The sequence below is a fragment of the Microcaecilia unicolor genome, chromosome 4 (genome assembly GCF_901765095.1).
Source record: "Microcaecilia unicolor chromosome 4, aMicUni1.1, whole genome shotgun sequence".
Taxonomy (NCBI): Eukaryota; Metazoa; Chordata; class Amphibia; order Gymnophiona; family Siphonopidae; genus Microcaecilia; species Microcaecilia unicolor.
Window position 1 is genome coordinate 189516593 of NC_044034.1, and position 22138 is coordinate 189538730.

The window sequence follows — 22138 nt, forward strand, 5'->3', positions numbered from 1 at the left end:
CCATAATATAAGACTGCTAGATAAATTCGTGATTGGTGGAAACATACTTAACTGGACCAAGGGCTTCTAACCACAAGAACATATCAAGTAAAATCAAACTCCAGCATATCATCACCGTGGAACACAGACTGTGGAGTACCACAAGGATCATCTCTTATCACCGATCCTCTTCAACCTAATGATGACCCCATTAGCCAAGACCTTATCCAGTCAAGGCCTCAACTCTTTCATATACGCAGACGATGTCATAATATACATCCCCTACAAAACCAAAACTGAAAGAAATCACTAACAAGATCAATCTCAGCTTGAACGTCATGGACTCATGGGCTAATGCATTTTCAACTAAAACTAATAAAGAAAAAACACATTGTCTCATCCTCTCATCCCAACACAGCGTGGACAACCCCACAAGAATCGACACACCAGACTCTACACCCTTCCTATTTCAGACAGCCTGAAAATCCTCGGCGTAACATTGGACCGTAACCTAACACTAGAGAGCCAAGTGGCATCCACAACAAAGAAAATGTTTCACTCAATGTGGAAACTCAAACGCTTAAAACAATTCTTCCCGAGGGAAACATTTCGCACCCTGATACAATCAATGGTTCTAAGCCTTGCAGACTACTGCAACGGAATTTATGCGGGATGCAAAGAACAAACCTTAAAGAAACTCCAGACCGCACAAAACACGGCAGCCAGGCTTATATTTGGAAAAACGCGATTTGAAAGCGCAAAACCCCTTCGCGAAAAGGTACACTGGCTCCCAATCAAAGAATGCATTGCCTTCAAAATCTGCACCATGGTTCACAAAATCAGCTACGGTGAAGCCCCGGGATACATGACAGACCTGATCGACTTACCAACCAGAAACGTATCCAAATCAACATGAACATTTCTAAATCTGCACTACCCAAGCTGCAAAGGTCTTAAATACAAATCAACCTATGCATCCAGTTTCTCCTACATAAGCACGCAACTATGGAATGCACTACCAAAAGCCTTGAAAACAACGCACGACCACCTAAACTCCGGAAATCACTAAAAGCGAACCTGTTTCAAAAGGGATACCCCACCGACTCAACTTAAATGCCTGAACTCTGCAACACAACAAAACTCAAGTACGTAATGGACATACCTCAACTCTTCCGCCGTATGATTCCCTAATGTGGCCATGCTACATGAACTTTATCCTACCACAACATCACTTTGTATTTGTTCCCTGGAGACTTCAAACCTCTCCGATACTATGTAAGCCACATTGAGCCTACAAATAGGTGGGAAAATGTGGGATACAAATGTAACAAATAAAAATAAATAATAACAAATAAACATAAACCACAAACATACTTAAAAGGGAAAAATGATAAATATAGATACATTATCCCATATCTTAAACTTGACCTGATGTAAGTCTGTTAAAATGGCAAACATCTCAACACATGACAGGATCTTACAGTATAATTACAGCAATGGCTTTATAACAAATGTAAATGACTGATTAAGCAAAACAGGTAAATACTTTACATTTTTCAAAAATGTTAATCTTTTTGTTCTTCAACACGTCAAAAACTGCATGAAGCACAGCCGCAGAATTCTCACTGAAATAAGATTTCTCACTAATTAAATAAGAAAAATCCAACTGTCATCATCCAGATATTTTTCCACCTACTGTGGAATCTGTAGAATACAGAACATCTAGAATGTTTCCTCTTACAGCTTTTCATAGGAAAAATTCTGGTAGCACCTCAATAACACAAAATCCCTTCACCGCTAGGTACTTTGTGAAGTAACACTAAATCCTGCAAAGAATTTTCTTAGAGCCTATATCGCAAACCTTAGCTCCAATTCTGAACATGAATACCAATAACAGTTCCTTTAAAACTGCATCAGTGAATAACACAACAGCAATGCACATCCTATTGGAAAAGCCAAGCAAGTCAGACTCATAAATCTCCACACAAACCACTTGCCAGCAGAATCTCTCACATGCTCGGTCACATGCAGAACAAAACTCAACCCTCATCAATTACAGAATAAAAGACCAAAAATTAGAAATTGTTCTATAGCTCGGCATCAGCCCCCGTAGCCTTCCCTTCCCCACCATCCATCCTGTAGCTAGGCATCAGCCATGTCCTACTCTCTACCCATCCCCCCACACACAGTGTGGCATCTCCTCTGCCCTTCCCAGTATTCCTCCCCACCCACCCTGAAGCACACCAACATCCCACCTACATTAAATATTTTTGAAAAATTATTTTAACCTGAGCACTGCAGAGTCCATCCCCACCCGAAAACCCACCAACATGAACAAATATACAACTTTTTTTAAAAATTTTAAACTGGGGACTGAGCCCACCCCCATCCAGAACCCCAACATTAAAATTTATTGTTAGTGGGTTTCTGGGTGAGGGTGGGCTTTTCACTGCCTTGGGAAAAAAAGGTATATGTAATGATTAAACATACCTTTTTCCCCTAGGCAGTGAAGAACCCACCCCCACCTAGAAGCCCAGCACCAGCAATTATACTCTAGATATAATTTTTTTGTTTTGTTTTACCTGGGCAGGTGCAGATTCAAAGAGCAGTGCACATGTGCTCCCTGTGCTGCCTCTGGGACCACAGTGGAGTGCACTGCCTGCAGAGGATTGAGGGACTCAATCAAAGGCAGATTGTGCAAGGGGCGAGATGAAGCAAGGCCCCAATAGCTTCTGCAGCGGTTGTTAGCAGCCTGTGGCACAATGAGGGACCCATTCAGCTGAGCCGCGGCACTGGCAGCAGATTTTTCTGTGTGGCGCTGGCATCTGTGAACTGCAGCAGCGGCACTGGTGGAAGATTTTTATGTGCAGCGCCTGCGTCCGTGCACATTGCAGCCTGCAGGGACCCAGGGGGGTAAGTAAGGCAAAGCACGCAGGTGCCATGACTGTCGGAGAACGGAGATCAGAGCAGCAGAGCACAGCACGTCAACAGCAGTATTGCAGCGTGGTGCTAGAGCGGCCGTTCTCAACCCGGACATGCACTTTTAAAACATGAGGTAAAAATTTAGGCAGGTTACTGCATTGAGTTAGTCAGCTTGTTTTAAAGCTATTTTGCTGCCTAAATGCTCCTGACTGAACCGCAGCAGTGCACCGATTGGAGGAGGACAAGCAAATGGGGTGGGCCTGAGCTGAGACTGGGTGGGCCTGGGCCCACCCAGGCCCACCTGTAGCTACGCCCCTGGCTCCTTGTGGATCGTGGATTGAAAAAAAAAAAACCCCAAAAAACCCCTTAGCCTTCTTGGTGTACATTGAAATGCTTAAAGGGCAATTCTAGAACAGGGTGCCTGGTAGGCGCCTGTTCTGTAAAGGAACCTAGGCGCCTGCCTTCCTTTATAGAATTTTAGCTTAAGTGTGAGGAATTTATTCCTGCCAAGAGCTGGTTTAACTGCTCATGCTTAATTGTCAGACAAACGTACATAACTTACAGTACTCTAAGTTACGTGCATAAGTACAAGCCCCCATCTGTGCTCTTCCCATGTGTAAACCCCCCTTGAAACATTCACTAAGTTAAGTGTATATTTACAGAATAGCACTTTTAAGCAGGCAATATATGTGTGCATACACCATTATTCCATACATTTATACATGTAATGGGCATGCAAATATAAGCACCTCTATTATTTATTTATCTATTTAAGGTATTTGGTATACTGCCTTTGGATCAAGAATCAAAGTGATGAACAAACCCAGCAATGTTATTGCAACAGGTTCACCAGCAGCATGTGTTTCTGAGACTATTTACTCTCCTAATGAACAGTTTTTTTTTCAAGACCTTTATAAGCAATTGAGTCCTTAAAGATATACTCATTTATGACTGTTATTTTCATAATAGAAGATATATTCATTCATGATTGTCATTTTACAACACAATACTTTTATGCGACTCCTGAGGCAGACTGAAACATGGTACCGTGTTGAGCCATCATCTAGAGTTATCAATAAAAGTTCGCTTTTATATTTGGTGCGCCTGGATCTGTTTCCCACGCCTGTTCCCTGCTGATTGCAACAGATTCAAAGCGGACAAGTCACAAAAGGGGAATAGCCCCCTTAAAAATCCATCCAGTGCTTTTTTTTTTTTAATCTGAAAAAATGAGATTGCCGTAGTTAAATGTACAGTGTTTTACTGGACAAAAGATTGTATGGCTTTCACTTGTGCTCAGGCAAGCTTGTCATGCATCATAATATTAGAGCCATGGTAGCATCAGGGCCCACCTGAGGGCAACTTTCATGGAAGAGATCTACTAGTTGCAGCATGGACTTCGGTCCATGCATTCATATCACATTACTATTAGAGAGAGATTCTCAGCATGACAGAAGGTTTGGTTAGTCTGTCTTGTGAAATTTCATTGAGGTTTAGAATCTAGTTCCATCCCAGATTGGGTTAATAAAAAACAAAAATACTGAAAAATATGTAGAAAAGGCTCATTGCCAATAAAAACATTTGTTTCATAACTTTTTGGTATTCTGGCTTCCATTTTTTTAAATTTTTTTGTTAAAAGCAACCTGTAGCTAGGGCTTTGTTCTTGTGAGAATTGCATATCCTGCTTGTCCTCAGAGAAATTGTAGTTACTAACCTGTAACTTGTTCTCTAAGGTCAGCAGGATATCAGTCCTTGCAAAACTTACCAGCTCATAGGAGTTTGCTTCTTCTAGTTGTAGCTTTATACGGAACAGAGATGGCGCCAACCAATGGCATTGATGTGAGAAATCTCAAACATACATGATTCTTCATCCGAGAAAGCTTTGTATATATATGTCCAGCTTGGTCCAACTGAAATCCTGTGCCATCCTCCAAGACCACCTGTTACAGGTAAGAATATGAACCAGCATAGTATGATGTACATGAACCCAACCCATCCTTCCTAATTTTAGTCATAAAGGGATGAATTTTATAAATGGCGCCTAAAAAATTGGCGCAAAAACCCCCCACTTAAGTGCTATTTTATGAACCGTGTCTAAAGTTAGGTGCACTTTATAGAATAGCACTTAAATTCCAGGGGTCACGCTTAAATGTAGGTGCGTCCATTTGCACCAGCCGAAATGTGGTTCAAATACCCATGCCTAAATTTAAGCTTGGAGGCCCCTTATTTTATAATTGCACGTGCAACCAAATCCCTTGCTCCCGATCTGCCCCGAAGCACCTATGACCCTCCCATTTCTGCACCCCCTTTTTGGAATGCGCATAAAATTTAGTCACGTAAATGTCAAATCTAATTAGTGCCAATAATTGTTAAAAAGCCAATTATTGGTGCTAGTTAGCTTGTTCAATTAAATTAGGGGGTAGGGGCTAGTTTGCTTTAAAACCCCCAGATTCTATATGACGCCCAAATTTGGGCATGCTGCGGAGATGTGCACACAAATTGGCACTCATTTGCGTGTGCATCTGGCTACGCACTATTCCTTAAAGCAGGGTGCCCCAAAGAGGGTGTGACCATAGGAGGGCATGGGCATGTCGGGAGCATTTCGAAAAGTTATGTGCATAGTTGTAGAATACTGCCTCAGTGCGCCTAACGTGGATGCTTGCATTTACACCAAGTTTCAGCAGGTGTAAGTCTGGCATCCAGAGTTAGGCGATTCTATAAAGAATGCACACCCTTTATAGAATACTGCTTAGTGCTGATTTTTTATAGAACTCCTCCCAAAGTGCTTAAATAATGAAACTTTATCTGTACAAATTTCAAACCTTCTTTGATTATGTACTTTTAGAAAAAGCCTCCCTCCTTGAATAGCATGTACCTTCTTTCTGATTGTGATCTCATGCCATCAGAATGGTTAAAGAGCTGTACACAAGCCATCACATGGTTTCCACGCCCTAACGATTTTTGACTTGACTTTGTCTTCCCATAACTCCTCTCATTGTAACCCATAATCGTACTGTAACACATTGTATTTCCATCCTTCACAATGTATTGTAAGCCACACTGAGCCCGCAAATAGGTGGGAAAATGTGGGATACAAATGCAATAAAATAAATAAATAAAATAAATAAACTTGCATGTGATTGCTTTGGTATGTGATAATGAAAGTGCAAATGTAGAAAATGAGGTCTAGATTGTTAGAATGAGACAAAGTGAAGCTGATTTTGTCCCAGACTCTGAACAAACATGTTTTTTTCCCCTTCGTCTGGCTATTATGAAAGAGCAAGAGGAAAAACTGGTGATGGGAAGGAAGATAAAAGTTTCTGCTTTGGTATTTTATATAAAGGTGTCTGTGAAAAGATCTAAAAGAGTAACACTTTTATGTTGCAGCCAATATGATATTTTGGAATCTATGGGAACATTCTGTTTAGTTGAAAATGTTTGTACCTACATTGCAGGGCAATTGCTAAACAGCAGCTAGTGAATAAGAATGTTAGATGCAGACCAGCATCAATGGGCCTGATAATGCCAAGAATTTATGCTGCTGACTTTGAGAGCTTTGCTCCTAAATTGACCTCTTTGAAAATTTATTAGGGCTTAGTTCTTAAATTTATGTTCAAAGTTTCACTAACCTCCTTAAATTTAGGAGCATAACAAGTGAGTGAAAACGGGCGGATTTAAGCTTAACATTGATTTTTAGCTCTGGACATCTAAATTAGGCTCGTAAATCTAGGTTAATGAATGGCAGCCCTAAACTTATAAATGTTGGTGTCTATATTCAAAGCAAGTTAATCAGCCAGAAATGGCTCCTGGCCAGTTAAATCGCTTGTTTGGGGCTATCTGCTGCTATTCAGTGGTACTTAACTGGTTAGTGCCGCTGAAGATCACCACAGACCGTTAAACTCAAAGCTGGCTATTTTGTGGACAGTCCATGGGTGGAGTTGGCACTTTTGCGGTTAAGTGCCAGTATTCAGCACTTAACAACCTACGTTTAGTATTTCATAGTCTTTCTTCATCCTGTGCACATGGATGGTAATATACCCCCAACATTATACTGTTCCCCATCACATGTAGAACTTCTATCCACAACAGTTCTGTATTGCATTTTGTTTCCTGCAGGGCTTTTATCTTATTTAAGTCTATATTATTTTCTAACATATGGTGCCAACCTTCCACCAATTTGATACACCCTGTCATTTTGGTATAATTATACCCTGATATCACTCTGTCTTGTTAATTGTCATCCTTCTACCTGAGATACCTGTTGTGTTTTTTTTTTTAACAATATATTTATTAATTTCATTCAACAGAATACAGCGAACATTTCACACAAATAATACAATAAGCCATCTTCTTCTGAGTTATATAAAATGCAACCAAGCCCCCTGCCCCCCATCCTCCCAATCCCCCCTGTCCTCCCTCCCCCCCCCCCCCCCCCCCCCAGAGGTAGCTCAACACATACATCTCGAATTCCTGTGGGCTGGACTTGCTAATATATTACATCACCAAACCTCTCCACTCCATATATGTATTCCATGTTTTAAGGAATCAAATCATTGTTCCTCTTGTAGAAGATGTCATTTTATCCATTATACAGCAAAAGTCTACTTTTGCCAGCACCTGCTCCACCGTAGGGGCCAACACCTGCTTCCACATCCTGGCAATCAAGGTCCGAGCCGCTGTCACTATATATAGCAGCAAGCAATGTTGAGCCTTACGAATACCTGCTTCAGGAATATTGAGCAGACATAAACCTGGGGACAGTGTAACCCGAATTCCCAATTTGCCTTGTATTTGGGCTATTAGATTCAGCCAGAACTTGTGGATCACCGGGCACTCCCACCATATATGCCAGAATGTACCCTGTGCCCCGCATCCCCATCAGCATGTCGACGCCCCTGATTTAAATATACGTGACAACCTGTAGGGCGTCAGATACCACTGATAGAGCATCTTATAGCCATTTTCTACCAGTGGCGTCGACACCGTAAAGGTCAATAGTGTTTTAAATACCTTTATCCATTTTTCCCTCGTATATTGTACCGCTAGCAGAGCCTCCCATTTTTTAAGATAAGGAGTCAGGGGGAACGAGTGGTGCAGCAGCGCTTTATAAATTCTAGATATTCCACCTTTCCCTACCCCCGAGTCCATAGCCCGTTCTAATTCAGTAATTTGTAAGGACAGGTCATCCTTGGCTTTCCGTTGTATAAAATCCCGGACCTGCATATAGTGAATGTGATCCTTGTCCACCAACCCATATTCCTCCTTCAAAGTGTCAAATGTACAGCAGCGTCCCTCTTCCCAAAACTGGCCCAATACTCGTAGTGATGCTGCCGACCACTGCCCATACACTCGCTCCTCCCGACCCGCCGGAAAATCCAATGCAAAGATTATGGGAGTATTTAAATGATACTTCCGTCCCTGAAACCAGGTTGTCCTGCAACTGACCCACTCCCTCAAAGCCACCCCCATTTGGCCCCGCACTCCCTGTATGAGACTCCTCAATGACGGTATAGGGAGCCAAGGAGCCGCCCATAGGGGAACCCCTTTCAAACCCCACTGTGCCGCATGTGACCACGGTCTGGTAAGTCCTTTCTGACCTATAGCTAACATTTGAAATAGTGATGCTCTATAGTATAGCCAAAAATTCGGTACTTCCATACCTCCGTCCTTTCTAGATTGATACAATACGTTCCTAGCAACACGCGGAGGCCTTTTTCGCCAGATAAAGGCGAAGACCTTTCTATGTAGCATCTTAAAAAAAGTTTTCGGGATATGGATTGGAATTGCCATAAACAAGTAGAGGAGCTTGGGGAGTATGGACATTTTCACCGCCGCAACTCTACCCATCCATGACATCCCCAGCCCACCCCACCTTTCTAATTCCGTGAATAGAGCTTGTGTTTTAGGGACAAAATTTGCCTGAAACAAGTCCGCCGTGTTCGGGTTAAATTAACCCCTAAATAGCGTATAGCCTTTGATGCCCATTTAAATGGGAATAACGGCTGCAAGCTCTCCTGTAATCCTGCTGGAAACTGTAGAGATAGGAGTTCTGATTTCTGTATATTAATTTTTAAGCCCGCTACCTCCCCAAATCTTTTAAGAATATCCATCACTGCACGCATAGACTCTTCAGGATCTGTTAAAGTTAGAAGGACATCGTCCGCATAAAGCATGATTTTAGTGTCTTGGCTCCCTATGTTTATGCCTTGAATCCGTGGCTCCTGTTGAACCATCCGTGCCAGCGGTTCCATAGACAGGACAAACAGCAAAGGGGACAGTGCACACCCCTGCCGCGTGCCCCGGAACAACTCAAACGGAGGTGTACTCCTACCATTAATCTTTAATTGTGCCAGCAGCTTACGATAGAGCGCCATGACCCAATGCAGAAACTGCCCGCTAAATCCTGCGCAGTCCAGCAACTTAAAAAGAAATGGCCACAGCACTCTATCGAATGCTTTTTCTGCATCCAATGAAAGGAAAACTGCCGGTTGTCCTATCCGCTGTATTCTGTCCAATAGATATTGTGCTTTTCTAGTATTATCAAAAGTCTGCCTGTTTGCAACAAAACCTGCCTGGTCCTCATGTACCAGGCGTGGGAGCACTTTTTGTAATCGTGTCGCCAGGATAGTGGTGAAGATTTTATAGTCAGTTCCCAACAGGGAAATTGGGCGGTAAGACCCGCAATTCTGAGGGTTCTTATGTGGTTTGAGTAACAGCACCACACTCGCCAACCTCCACGAGTAGGGGAGTGTAGTATCCGTCGTAATATTATTAAACACCCGGAGTAGCACAGGTGATAAAATGGCTCGGAAACATTTATAAAACCGATTGCCAAAGCCATCTAGCCCTGGTGCCTTCCCTCCCGGCAATCCCCTTAAAACCGTTTCAATTTCCTCCTCCTCAATAGGGGCCGATAACATATTCCATTCCGCTTCCGTCAAAGTGGGAAAGTCTACCGCCTGCAGCAATGTGTTTATCGGTCCCTCTTCTGATGGGACTTCCAGCTGGTATAGCCGCTTATAATAACTCACAAACAGTCTTTGAACGTCCTCCACCTGATCCCAAACCTGACCTTCCTCATCTTTTATACTATTAATATTATTGCGATTAGCTAATTGTTTTAATTTGTATGCCAGTAGCTTACTGGCTTTGTTATTAAACTCATAATACTCTTGCTGAACCCTTTGCAGCTGTTCCTGAATGCTCTTATTCTCCAAGGCTGCCAGCTGCACTCGAGCTCTATGTAAATCCTCTTGGATATTCGGTGTAGCCTGCTGCTGCTTCACCTTATTATCGAGACAATTTATTGTGTCTCGCAGTGTTATTTCCTGCTGTTTAACATCTTTATATAAGTGCGTTCGTAAGGATATCATTTTGCCACGTATCACGGCTTTCAGGGTTTCCCACAGTATCTCGGGTGCAATGTCTGGTGTATCGTTTATGCTGAGAAATTCTTTTAATTCTCCTTCAATTACTTTCATCTGTTTAGGATCATTTAGCAAGCTGTCTGGAAACTGCCACGTTCTCCTCCCATCTACCACCCGTCTACCTCGCAAAGAAAGAACCACTGGAGCATGGTCAGACCATGTACGGGTCTCTATTTCTGTAGATATAACCTGTAACATTAAACCCGCGCTGCCCATCCACATGTCAATTCTTGAATGTGTATTGTGAGAGGCCGAATAGCACGTGTAGTCTCTCTCTGCACCATGTAAGGCCCGCCATATATCAACCAATCCCCAAATATTCAGGAAATGTAGTAATCGACTACGCTCCATCTGCGCATAGTGTGTTGCCATCCCTGTGTTGTCTACCCTAGGGTCCATAGTAGTATTAAAATCACCTCCCAATAATATCTCCCCTTGGATGACTTTTACCATTCGAGAGCTAACCCGTTCAAAAAATTCACCCTGCGCTTGATTAGGAGCATAAATATTCACTATCGTATATAGTTGGCCCTGCAGTTTGCCCACCAGCATCACAAAGCGTCCCCCAGTGTCCCTTGTCACATCAATAGTGTCCTAGGCTAGTCCCTGCTTCAACAATATCCCTACACCTGCTGTCTTTCTCTGCAACCTATTGGATGCCAAGTATTGTACCGGATAACGTGGAGTACCCAGCAAATATTCATGTCTCTCCAATAGATGCGTTTCTTGTACCAGTATAATATCTGCTCCTACCCTACTGGCCTCTTTAAAGAAACTCTTCCGTTTTTGTGGAGAGTTTAGGCCACGTGCATTGAATGTCATGAATTTTATCGCTGCGGTCATTGGCCTAGCCAAATAAACATTGCTTTTAATCCTTTCAAGCAATAAGTCCCCCTCCCGAGAGCATTAGAATCCTTTCCCTTGTGAGTTACCCCGGCACCCCTCCCCTTACCCCCCTACCCCTTTGCATCCAGTGGGACAACCTATTCCCACCCGTTAATTAAGAGAACGGTGACCCCCCGCATGCCCACCCAACACTATGATAAGCATATATATATATAGAAATGCATTAATAATTTCCCCAAGTCAACCTCTGCAAAAGTATATCCTAACATATTCCTCCAATAAACTCAGAACTAGATTAGCACAACACTTGCCACAGACTATTACTCAAGGTCCATCTTTAGCTGTAGGACTCTGCTGCTGGCTGGGTTGTTGCCTGATGAGTCGCCCCTTGCCTCTGGTCACCCGTGTCCAGCCTTGACGGGCCGATCTCATCACATCATCTGCAGTGTTGTCCACTCTTTCCGGCAATGTCTCGACCTCTGGCCACGTAGCTCTAGCTTCCTCCACGGTCCGGACGCGGTGCCATTTTCCATCCAAGCTGTAGGCCAATGCAAATGGGTATTGCCATCTGTAAGGCACCCGTTGATCACACAGGTATCTCGTAAAACTCCTTAAAGCCGCCCGGCGCTTCAAGGTCGAGGGCTCCAAGTCCTGATATAGCTCAATCGGGATCAAATCCCACTTAAGATCGTCCGCTTTTTGTGCTTTCCTCATAATAGCCTCCTTGATCTTATAGTCCGAAAGGCAGGCTATGATGTCTCGAGGTACATTTGCGCGAGTGCGTGACAGCACTCTGTGTGCTCTATCAATCTTTATATCCTCCGGGGCCACCGCATGCTGCTCTTCCGACAATAGTATGCTGGCTATTTGTTGAACAATCTTTTCACAGTCCAGATACTCTGCCTGTTCAGGGATACCCCGGATCCGAATGTTCGAGCGCTGGCCTCGGTTCTCCAAATCTTCCACGTGATCTAATAATGCATTATAGCTTTCCTGTTGTTCCTTAAAAGCTGAATTCATTGTGCTTAGAGCCTCCTGCTGCTCATCTACTCGATCATCTACCTCTGCCACTCGTCGACCCATATCTGCTATTTCGCTGTGAAGTTCCGCGGCTAGCTTTGTAATGTCTTCGCGCCCGCCTTTCACTTCCTCTCGGATCTCCATGAGGAGGGCATGAAAATCGCTCACCGTGAGGTCCATTTCTCCCACCAGTGCATTCTTAGCAGCCTCCCGGGTAGCGCTTGCGGCCTGTGCCGATCTCGGCCCAGTCGCCATCTTGCCTCCCTCCGACTGCGGCTGGTAAGAGAAAGCTTTTAAAGTTTTACGAGGCCCAGAGGGTTCTTTGCCGGCCATGGATACACTCACCAAGACTTCCGATAATTTTAAGAAGGTGACTTGGGGAAAACAAAACACCGCTGTTGCTTAATAATGCGTTATAGCTCGCTGGGCATGCAAAGCACTTTGCTCACGCCGCCATCTTGCAGTGTGACATCACCGCCCCTCACCTGTTGTGTTTAACTCTACGCTATAACTCCAATTTTATTTTTTAGACTTCTGGCACAGGCAAATTAATGTTTGCTTATTTGTATTCAGAACATGCGTAGAAGTTGATGGAGTAATTTTGGAATCCTTTATTTCTGTTCTTTGCGTATGTAAATAATACTTTAGCGTTTACTACAACCTCTCTATCAAAATATTCTAACATTAGCATTTTCTATGTTTTTTCAAGATACCTTACTCCAAATCATGTGCTTCTGAGTGACTATTGGCTTTCCTTCAGGATCTAGTTTAAAAGCTGCTCTGTCTCTTTAAAAGGTTGGCGCCAGCAACATGGTTCCACCTTGGATAAGATGGAGCCCATCTTTTCAGAATTGACTCCATTTTTCCCAGAATGCCTACTTTATAAATCTAAATCCCTGGACTGTTGTCTGTTACACACATTGAGCTCTAGAGCTCTGCCTGTCTCTGGGGCACCCATTTGTACCAAGACAGGTGGTTGCTCCTCCAGTTGTCTGAATTCTATCTTGTTGATGCAGTTTTTGCACCAGGCAGGCACTTTATCAAGCAGTCCTCACTCTCTCCATCCACTCAGCTATCAACATTTGTAATGATTGATACTTAAGAGTTATTAACATATACTACCACCTTAGTGTATGTTGTCATGGTTAACATATATTATTTTACCACAAATTCCATTTTAGGCAACAGGACCTAGGGGCAGATGCACTAAAGCTAAATGAGCCTTTAATGACTCTCCAACGAGGAAAATTTGATCCGTTGCATGCATCAAAGGGCTTTTACCGAGGAAGCCAGCAGCTAACGAAAACGGAATGGAGATGAGCAATTAGTGTGAAAACCCCATTGAAACGACATGCACTAACCTTTTCCGATTGCCTTTACGCAGGAAAAAGGCAGGAAATCTAATGAGAGGTCTGGACCACTCGTTAGGACAGCTCTGTGCCAGGAAAAAGTGTAAAGTTAAAAAACAAACAAACTTTGAGCCAATCCCAGCGCATTAGCAGAGCTAAAAGCGCTGTGATTGGTCCAAAGGACCTCAGAAAACCCATTAAATAAAAAAATAAAAAAAGGGTCGGGAGGGGGCAAGGGCGCTCGTCCGAGGCGTCCTGTACGGACGGCCTTGCCCCCCCCCCCCCGCTGCTCCCCACTTTCCGCCGCTCCCCCACCCCGAAAAAGCAAAATTCAAGCAGCCCCTGCCCCCCTCCCTTCCTCACTACTCTCTCACCTCAGCTCCGCCTCCCGACATCCTCCGTCCTGTGCCCCGCCCCCTTTTGGGGTTGTCGCCGCCATTCCCCTCCTCCATCGGGCCCCCCTCCCTCTTACCGGGCCCGTGCAGCGCCTCTCTCCTCTGTCCGAAGGCGCTGCACGGGCAAGAAGACAGCTGATGCCTGCCTTCGCCCAGCTTCGATGGCGCGTCTTTCTCCTGCTTTCTCCTGCTGGGCCCGCCCCTGTCTGACGTCAGTAACCTACGTAGGTTACTGACGTCAGACAGGGGCGGGCCCAGCAGGAGAAAGACGCGCCATCGAAGCTGGGCGAAGGCAGGCATCAGCTTTCTTCTTGCCCGTGCAGCGCCTTCGGACAGAGGAGAGAGGCGCTGCACGGGCCCGGTAAGAGGGAGGGGGGCCCGATGGAGGAGGGGAATGGCGGCGACGACCCCAAAAGGGGGCGGGGCACAGGACGGAGGATGTCGGGAGGCGGAGCTGAGGTGAGAGAGTAGTGAGGAAGGGAGGGGGGCAGGGGCTGCTTGAATTTTGCTTTTTCGGGGTGGGGGGAGCGGCGGAAAGTGGGGAGCAGCGGGGGGGGGGGGGGGCAAGGCCGTCCGTACAGGACGCTCCTGATGAGCGCCCTTGCCCCCCCCCGACCCTTTTTTTTTTTTTTTTGTTTTGATTTGGGAGCCATGTGCTTGTGATTTGACTGTGTTTTGACTGTTTGTGGCATGCGCAGAGCAGCTAACATAACGCTTGGCTGCTCTGCGCATGATTTGGGGGCCGATTAACGATGTGTATTGTGATTCTTTGATACATTGTACGTTTCTATACCGATCTGAGCATGTGTGACTTTTTTTTTTGGTGCATTCTTCGTTTTTTAAAAATCGTTAGGGCCTTTAACGATTTTGATTTTTTTACGTTTGCTTGATGCATCTACCCCCTAGTTACTAATAACATGCGCTAATGTGATAATGCACATTAGCAAATCTAGCTGTGAATTGCCTGCTACAGTGGCCGTCCTAATACGTCCTCTTGGGCATATGCCCTGTAGACACATTCTTGATGTTTATAGTATCAGTTCCTGCCACACTAAGGTACTGATAATCTTCTCCAAGGCAGCACAGAGACTGCCAGACTGCATCTCTGAAGGTCTCCTCTATATACCTTTCTGTATACCTCAGCTCCAGGTTTGCCACTCCATCCTCCAGAAATCAGACTCATTCTGTGAGAGCCAGGATCTCTTTGCATTGAGCATACACACATAGTCTTTCACCAACTGGGAGATGATAATATATTTATTTATTTGATTGATTGATTTATAGCCCATATAAGTGGTACTTGATGGTAGCCTCAGTGCACTTGGGTTCTCAAAGTCATAGGCTCAAGTTTCAACTTTTGGACAGATTGTAGTTGCACATTGTGCTTTTCAACCTAAAGTTAGCATTAAAATAACATTTTTGGCTTGTTCTTTCAGGCACAGGGATAGACCATCGCACTCTGCTTAAACAGTTTGAGCATCTCAACCACCAGAATCCTGACAAATTCGAACCAAAAGACTTAGATTTGTTGATCAAAGCAGTGAGTGTTAGATATTTATATATTATACAGTTTAACTTGATGTTGCCATGTTTTTTTTTATACCACTGTAGTAAAATCAACTTATTTTATTATTTGGTTTAATAGCAATTATATGTCTTATGGCTTCCTCAAAATGAACCTATTAATGTCTCAGACTGGTATCTGTCATGGTTTTTGGCAAGTCTTGTTTTGTGAACCAGCATGTAAATTTAAAAATGCTCATTTTCTTTATTTGGCATAGCATTTTTATACTTTGATTTAATCATGTAATTCTCATTTTTATTTTCTTTTATCATCTATTTCCTTCTCAGTATGATGGTGTTATAAATAGCCCCCAGATAACCTGAGAAGCTATACAAAAAGAACTTGTAAAAGCAGATTGATGAAACAAGTCTTAATACTATGTAAGCCACATTGAGCCTGCAAATAGGTGGAAAAATGTGGGATACAAATGTAACAAATAAATAAATAAACAAACAAATTGTTTAAAAAATACATTCTTGCAAGAATGGGTGTCTCTGAAAGCAAGCAGGCACACCCTTCCTTAATGTTTACAGGTTATATATTCTTTCATTTTGGTTACATTAGATATCTGCCCCTAAGTTTCTCATTAGATATTGATCACATTTTCCCCCTATTATGTCAGTGCTAGTTATCATATGATAGTCCCTTCTGAAAATTTTCCATAGACAGTGCCTTTCTTAGTTCTTCTGCTTGGTTTACATTTTCTTATCTTCAAACCTTTGTGTGAGAACTCTGCATTAGCAGTTTCATACATGGTATGTTTCACCTTCCGCCCAACCCCCCTTTTTTCTGTTCCCTTTTTTTAGAAATAGCTTCACAGTTTCATGGTCTCATGCCTGGCCAAACCTCCATTTCAGCTCTAAGGCCTGTCCTTGAAGTTTTCATGCATCTCAGCGGTTTGGGCTTCTTACGCCCCCCTTTCTCTCCCTTCCTGTCTCAGCAGTTCTTATCAATTTGCACATGTCTCTTTAAACTAACACAGTTTCTTCTGTTAGTAATTTAGAAAGCCATAATGTGGTGATCTCTGTTAGAAAGGGCCTACGCGTATATAGTTATACTTTTATCCCCAAAGAGTTCCTTTCTACGAGGGCATAAGCTATATATTCTATCTTTGCAATTATGTTAAGTGAAAAAGCAATATATTTACACATTCTCTGAGGACAAGCAGGCTGCTTGTTCTCACTGATGGGTGACGTCCACGGCAGCCCCTCCAATCGGCTCGTGTTCGTCAGTCTTCTTTTGCCCGCGCTCGGTACGGTCGTGTTTTCGCCGTGTCGTGCCCCGCAAAGTCGACCTCGCGCGTTCTCTTCGTGTTAAAAAAAAAAAAAAAAACATTCTGTGTGTGGAAAGGGACTCTTCGGTCTCTTTTCCCCCGATATTTCCAGCTTTTTCGCCCCGGTAAGTTTTCTTTCGTCGTCGGGGTAGGCTGCTTTTAGGCCTCGGGTTGAAGTTTTCTTCCCCTTGTTTTTGTAGTGCCTTTTCCGCCATTTCGACTTTTGATTTCGCCGGCGTGATTTTTCCGCCCATGACATCGAAGTCTCCCAGCGGCTTCAAGAAGTGCACCCAGTGCGCCCGGGTCATCTCGCTCACTGACAGGCACGCGTCGTGTCTTCAGTGCTTGGGGGCTGGGCACCGCCCGCAGGCCTGTAGTCTGTGTTCCCTTTTACAAAAGCGGACTCAGGTAGCGAGATTGGCCCAGTGGAACGTTTTGTTCTCGGGCTCTTCGTCGACATCGGCACCGGGGGTATCGAGTGCATCGACGTCTTCAGCGTCCAGACCTTCATCCTCGGCCGCCAGTGCATCGAGTGCATCGAGGCATCGGCCCTCTGCATCGGCGCTGAGACATCGGACAGCTGCGTCGACGTCGGTGGTACCGGGACCTCGTCTGCTGATGTCGTCGGACGGTGGTGCTTCGTCTGGAGTGCAGGTGAGGGCTGTCCATTCCCCTGCTGGTGGCGGTGAGCCTTCGGGTGGGTCTCCCCCTACCCTGAGGGCTCCTGCGGTACAGCCCCCCCCAGACCGACCTCCTTCGGCCTCGGCCCCGAGGAAGCGACGGCTGGCTTCTACGTCCTCCTCATTGGTGCCGGGAAGCTCCGGTGACATGCTTCGTTCCAAGAAGTCGAAGAAGCATCGTCATCGGTCTCCTTCCCGTGTCGGCACCGAGAGCTCTGGGTCGCCGAGGGAGTCGGCACCCAGTAGGCATCGGCACCGAGAGGACCGCTCACCCTCTGTTCAGGAGGTGTCGATGCGCTCCACTCTGGACAGCCCGGAACAGCCTCCACGCCCGGAACAGGTTCTGACGTCGACGCCTGCATCGACCTCCATGCCTTTCTCTGCAGCCGCTCTGAACGAGAGCCTCCGGGCCGTCCTCCCAGAGATTCTGGGAGAGCTGTTGCACCCTACCCCTCCGGTACCGGCGGTGCTTGCGCCACCGGTACCGTCGAGCGTGGCGCCGGCTGGTCCATCGCCCGGGGTGAGGTCTCCGGCGTCGGTGCCGCGTGCGGTACCGGCTGCCGTCGCCTCCCAGGAGGGCTCCCCGACTACGTCGGCGGAGGGAGCTTCGCCGATGCGGGCGAGGGAGTCCACCTCTCGACGCCCCCATCGTGGACGTGGCTCCACAGAGTCGAGTCGGGCACGGTTGCAGACACAGGTCCGTGAACTTGTGTCTGACACCGAGGGTGGGAAGACGAAGGAGACATCAGATATTTCTCTGACGAGGAGTCTGAGGGTCTTCCTTCCGATCCCACTCCCTCTCCTGAGAGACAGCTTTCTCCCCCCGAGAGTCTGTCTTTCGCTTCCTTTGTCCGGGAGATGTCTACGGCCATCCCCTTCCCGGTGGTTGTGGAGGACGAGCCCAGGGCTGAAATGTTTGAGCTCCTGGACTATCCTTCTCCACCTAAGGAAGCGTCCACTGTACCCATGCACCATGTCCTAAAAAAGACATTGCTGGCGAACTGGACCAAGCCTCTAACTAATCCCCACATTCCCAAGAAGATCGAGTCCCAGTACCGGATCCATGGGGACCCAGAGCTGATGCGCACACAGTTGCCTCATGACTCTGGAGTTGTGGATTTGGCCCTAAAGAAGGCTAAGAGTTCTAGGGAGCATGCTTCGGCGCCCCCGGGCAAGGACTCTAGAACCTTAGACTCCTTTGGGAGGAAGGCCTACCATTCTTCTATGCTCATGGCCAAAATTCAGTCCTACCAGCTCTACACGAGCATACACATGCGGAACAATGTGCGGCAGTTGGCGGGCTTGGTGGATGCGCTCCCCCCTGAGCAAGCCAAGCCTTTTCAGGAGGTGGTCAGGCAGCTGAAGGCGTGCAGAAAATTCCTGGCCAGAGGGGTGTATGACACCTTTGATGTTGCGTCCAGGGCCGCTGCTCAAGGTGTGGTGATGCGCAGACTCTCATGGCTGCATGCCTCTGACCTGGAGAATAGAATCCAGCAGCGGATTGCGGACTCGCCTTGCCGTGCGGATAATATTTTTGGAGAGAAAGTCGAACAGGTGGTAGAGCAGCTCCACCAGCGGGACACCGCATTCGACAAGTTCTCCCGCCGGCAGCCTTCAGCATCTACCTGTACAGGTAGAAGATTTTTCGGGGGAAGGAAGACTGTTCCCTACTCTTCTGGTAAGCGTAGGTACAATCCTCCTTCTCGACAGCCTGCGGCCCAGGCTAAGCCCCAGCACGCTCGCTCTCGTCAGCAGCGTGCGCCTCAGCAAGGCCCCTCGGCTCCCCAGCAAAAGCAAGGGACGAGCTTTTGACTGGCTCCAGCAGAGCATAGCCGACATCCAAGTATCAGTGCCGGGCGACCTACCAGTCGGGGGGAGGTTAAAAGCTTTTCACCAAAGGTGGCCTCTCATAACCTCCGATCAGTGGGTTCTTCAAATAGTCCGGCACGGGTACACCCTCAATTTGGCTTCAAAACCTCCAAATTGTCCACCGGGAGCTCAATCCTACAGCTTCCAGCACAAGCAGGTACTTGCAGAGGAACTCTCCGCCCTTCTCAGCGCCAATGCGGTCGAGCCCGTGCCATCCGGGCAAGAAGGGCTGGGATTCTATTCCAGGTACTTCCTTGTGGAAAAGAAAACAGGGGGGATGCGTCCCATCCTAGACCTAAGGGCCCTGAACAAATATCTGGTCAAAGAAAAGTTCAGGATGCTTTCCCTGGGCATCCTTCTACCCATGATTCAGCAAAACGATTGGCTATGCTCTCTGGACTTGAAGGACGCCTATACGCACATCCTGATACTGCCAGCTCACAGACAGTATCTGCGATTTCAGCTGGGCACACGGCACTTCTGGCCAACAGGTTGAGCAGGATTATGCAACCTCACGAATAGTTGCTCAATTCCCGAGTGGTGCGCCAGATCTTCCAAGCATCTCGAGCCAACCACAAAGTCCCTCAGTTCTGTTCCAGGCTTCAGGCCCACGGCAGACTGGCATCGGATGCCTTCCTCCTGGACTGGGGGGAGGGTCTGCTGTATGCTTATCCTCCCATACCTCTGGTGGGGAAGACTTTGTTGAAACTCAAGCAAGACCGAGGCACCATGATTCTGATTGCTCCTTTTTGGCCGCGTCAGATCTGGTTCCCTCTTCTTCTGGAGTTGTCCTCCGAAGAACCATGGAGATTGGAGTGTTTTCCGACCCTCATCACGCAGGACGAAGGGGCGCTTCTGCATCCCAACCTCCGGTCCCTGGCTCTCACGGCCTGGATGTTGAGAGCGTAGACTTTGCCTCTTTGGGTCTGTCAGAGGGTGTCTCCCGTATCTTGCTTGCTTCCAGGAAAGATTCCACTAAGAGGAGTTACTTCTTTCTGTGGAGGAGGTTTGCCGTCTGGTGTGACAGCAAGGCCCTAGATCCTCGCTCTTGTCCTACACAGACCCTGCTTGAATACCTTCTGCACTTGTCTGAGTCTGGTCTCAAGACCAACTCTGTAAGGGTTCACCTTAGTGCAATCAGTGCATACCATTACCGTGTGGAAGGTAAGCCGATCTCAGGACAGCCTTTAGTTGTTCGCTTCATGAGAGGTTTGCTTTTGTCAAAGCCCCCTGTCAAGCCTCCTACAGTGTCATGGGATCTCAATGTCGTTCTCACCCAGCTGATGAAACCTCCTTTTGAGCCACTGAATTCCTGCCATCTGAAGTACTTGACCTGGAAGGTCATTTTCTTGGTGGCAGTTACTTCAGCTCGTAGAGTCAGTGAGCTTCAGGCCCTGGTAGCCCAGGCCCCTTACACCAAATTTCATCATAACAGAGTAGTCCTCCGCACTCACCCTAAGTTCTTGCCAAAGGTTGTGTCGGAGTTCCATCTGAACCAGTCAATTGTCTTGCCAACATTCTTTCCCCGTCCTCATTCCTGCCCTGCTGAACGTCAGCTGCACACTTTGGACTGCAAGAGAGCATTGGCCTTCTACCTGGAGCGGACACAGCCCAACAGACAGTCCGCCCAATTGTTTGTTTCTTTTGATCCCAGTAGGAGGGGAGTGGCTGTGGGGAAACGCACCATATCCAATTGGCTAGCAGATTGCATTTCCTTCACTTACGCCCAGGCTGGGCTGGCTCTTGAGGGTCATGTCACGGCTCATAATGTTAGAGCCATGGCAGCGTCGGTAGCCCACTTGAAGTCAGCCTCTATTGAAGAAATTTGCAAAGCTGCGACGTGGTCATCTGTCCACACATTCACATCTCATTACTGCCTGCAGCAGGATACCCGACGCGACAGTCGGTTCGGGCAGTCAGTTCTTCAGAACCTGTTTGGGCTTTAGGATCCAACTCCACCCCCCGAGGGCCCTGTTTGTTCTGTTCCAGGCTGCACTCTCAGTTAGTTGGTAAATTTTTTTAGGTCAATCTCAGTTATGTCCTCGCCGTTGCGAGCCCCAATTGACCATGGTTGTTGTTTTGAGTGAGCCTGGGGGCTAGGGATAACCCATCAGTGAGAACAAGCAGCCTGCTTGTCCTCGGAGAAAGCGAATGCTACATACCTGTAGAAGGTATTCTCCGAGGACAGCAGGCTGATTGTTCTCACAAACCCGCCCGCCTCCCCTTTGGAGTTGTGTCTACCCTTGCTTTGTTTGCTACTTATGGGACTGACGAACACGAGCTGGTTCGGGCGGGAAGACAGCCGCGCATGCGCGGAGCGCATGAGCGCGCGAGGACTAGCAAAGGCCTTTGCTAGTGAAGTTTCCGATTGGAGGGGCTGCCGTGGACGTCACCCATCAGTGAGAACAATCAGCCTGCTGTCCTCGGAGAATACCTTCTACAGGTATGTAGCATTCGCTTTTCTCACAGATGGGACTACGGTATAGTGTTTCATGACTTAGTTTCTAAAGTCTGTAATGACCTGTTCCTTGCCAAATCCAGAGGTCACTACTCCATCTTCATCCTCCTCAATCTATCCGCCGCTTTTGACACTATCAATCATGATTTACTTCTTGCCACACTGTCCTCATTTGGGTTCCAGGGCTCTGTCCTCTCCTGGTTCTCCTCCTATCTCTCCCACCGCACCTTCAGAGTACATTCTCTCCACACCAGACATCACTGCGGAGACCCAGGCCAAAGTATCGGCCTGCTTATTTGACATTGCTGCCTGGATGTCCAACCGCCACCTGAAACTGAACATGGCCAAGACTGAGCTTA

At 46.5% G+C, this 22138-nt stretch overlaps 1 protein-coding gene across 2 annotated transcripts in view; it reads left to right on the top strand.

The window, feature by feature from the left end:
• Nucleotides 1-22138, top strand: part of NUCB2 (nucleobindin 2) — a 243995-nt gene that overhangs the window by 175950 nt on the left and 45907 nt on the right. For both annotated transcript variants that reach the window (XR_003941930.1, XM_030201064.1), the window contains exon 5: nt 15372-15475. Coding sequence is in view for 1 of the 2 variants with exons in the window: in XM_030201064.1 (XP_030056924.1) it covers nt 15372-15475 (104 nt within the window). In the remaining variant the exon portion in view is untranslated. The remainder of the gene's footprint in view (nt 1-15371; nt 15476-22138) is intronic.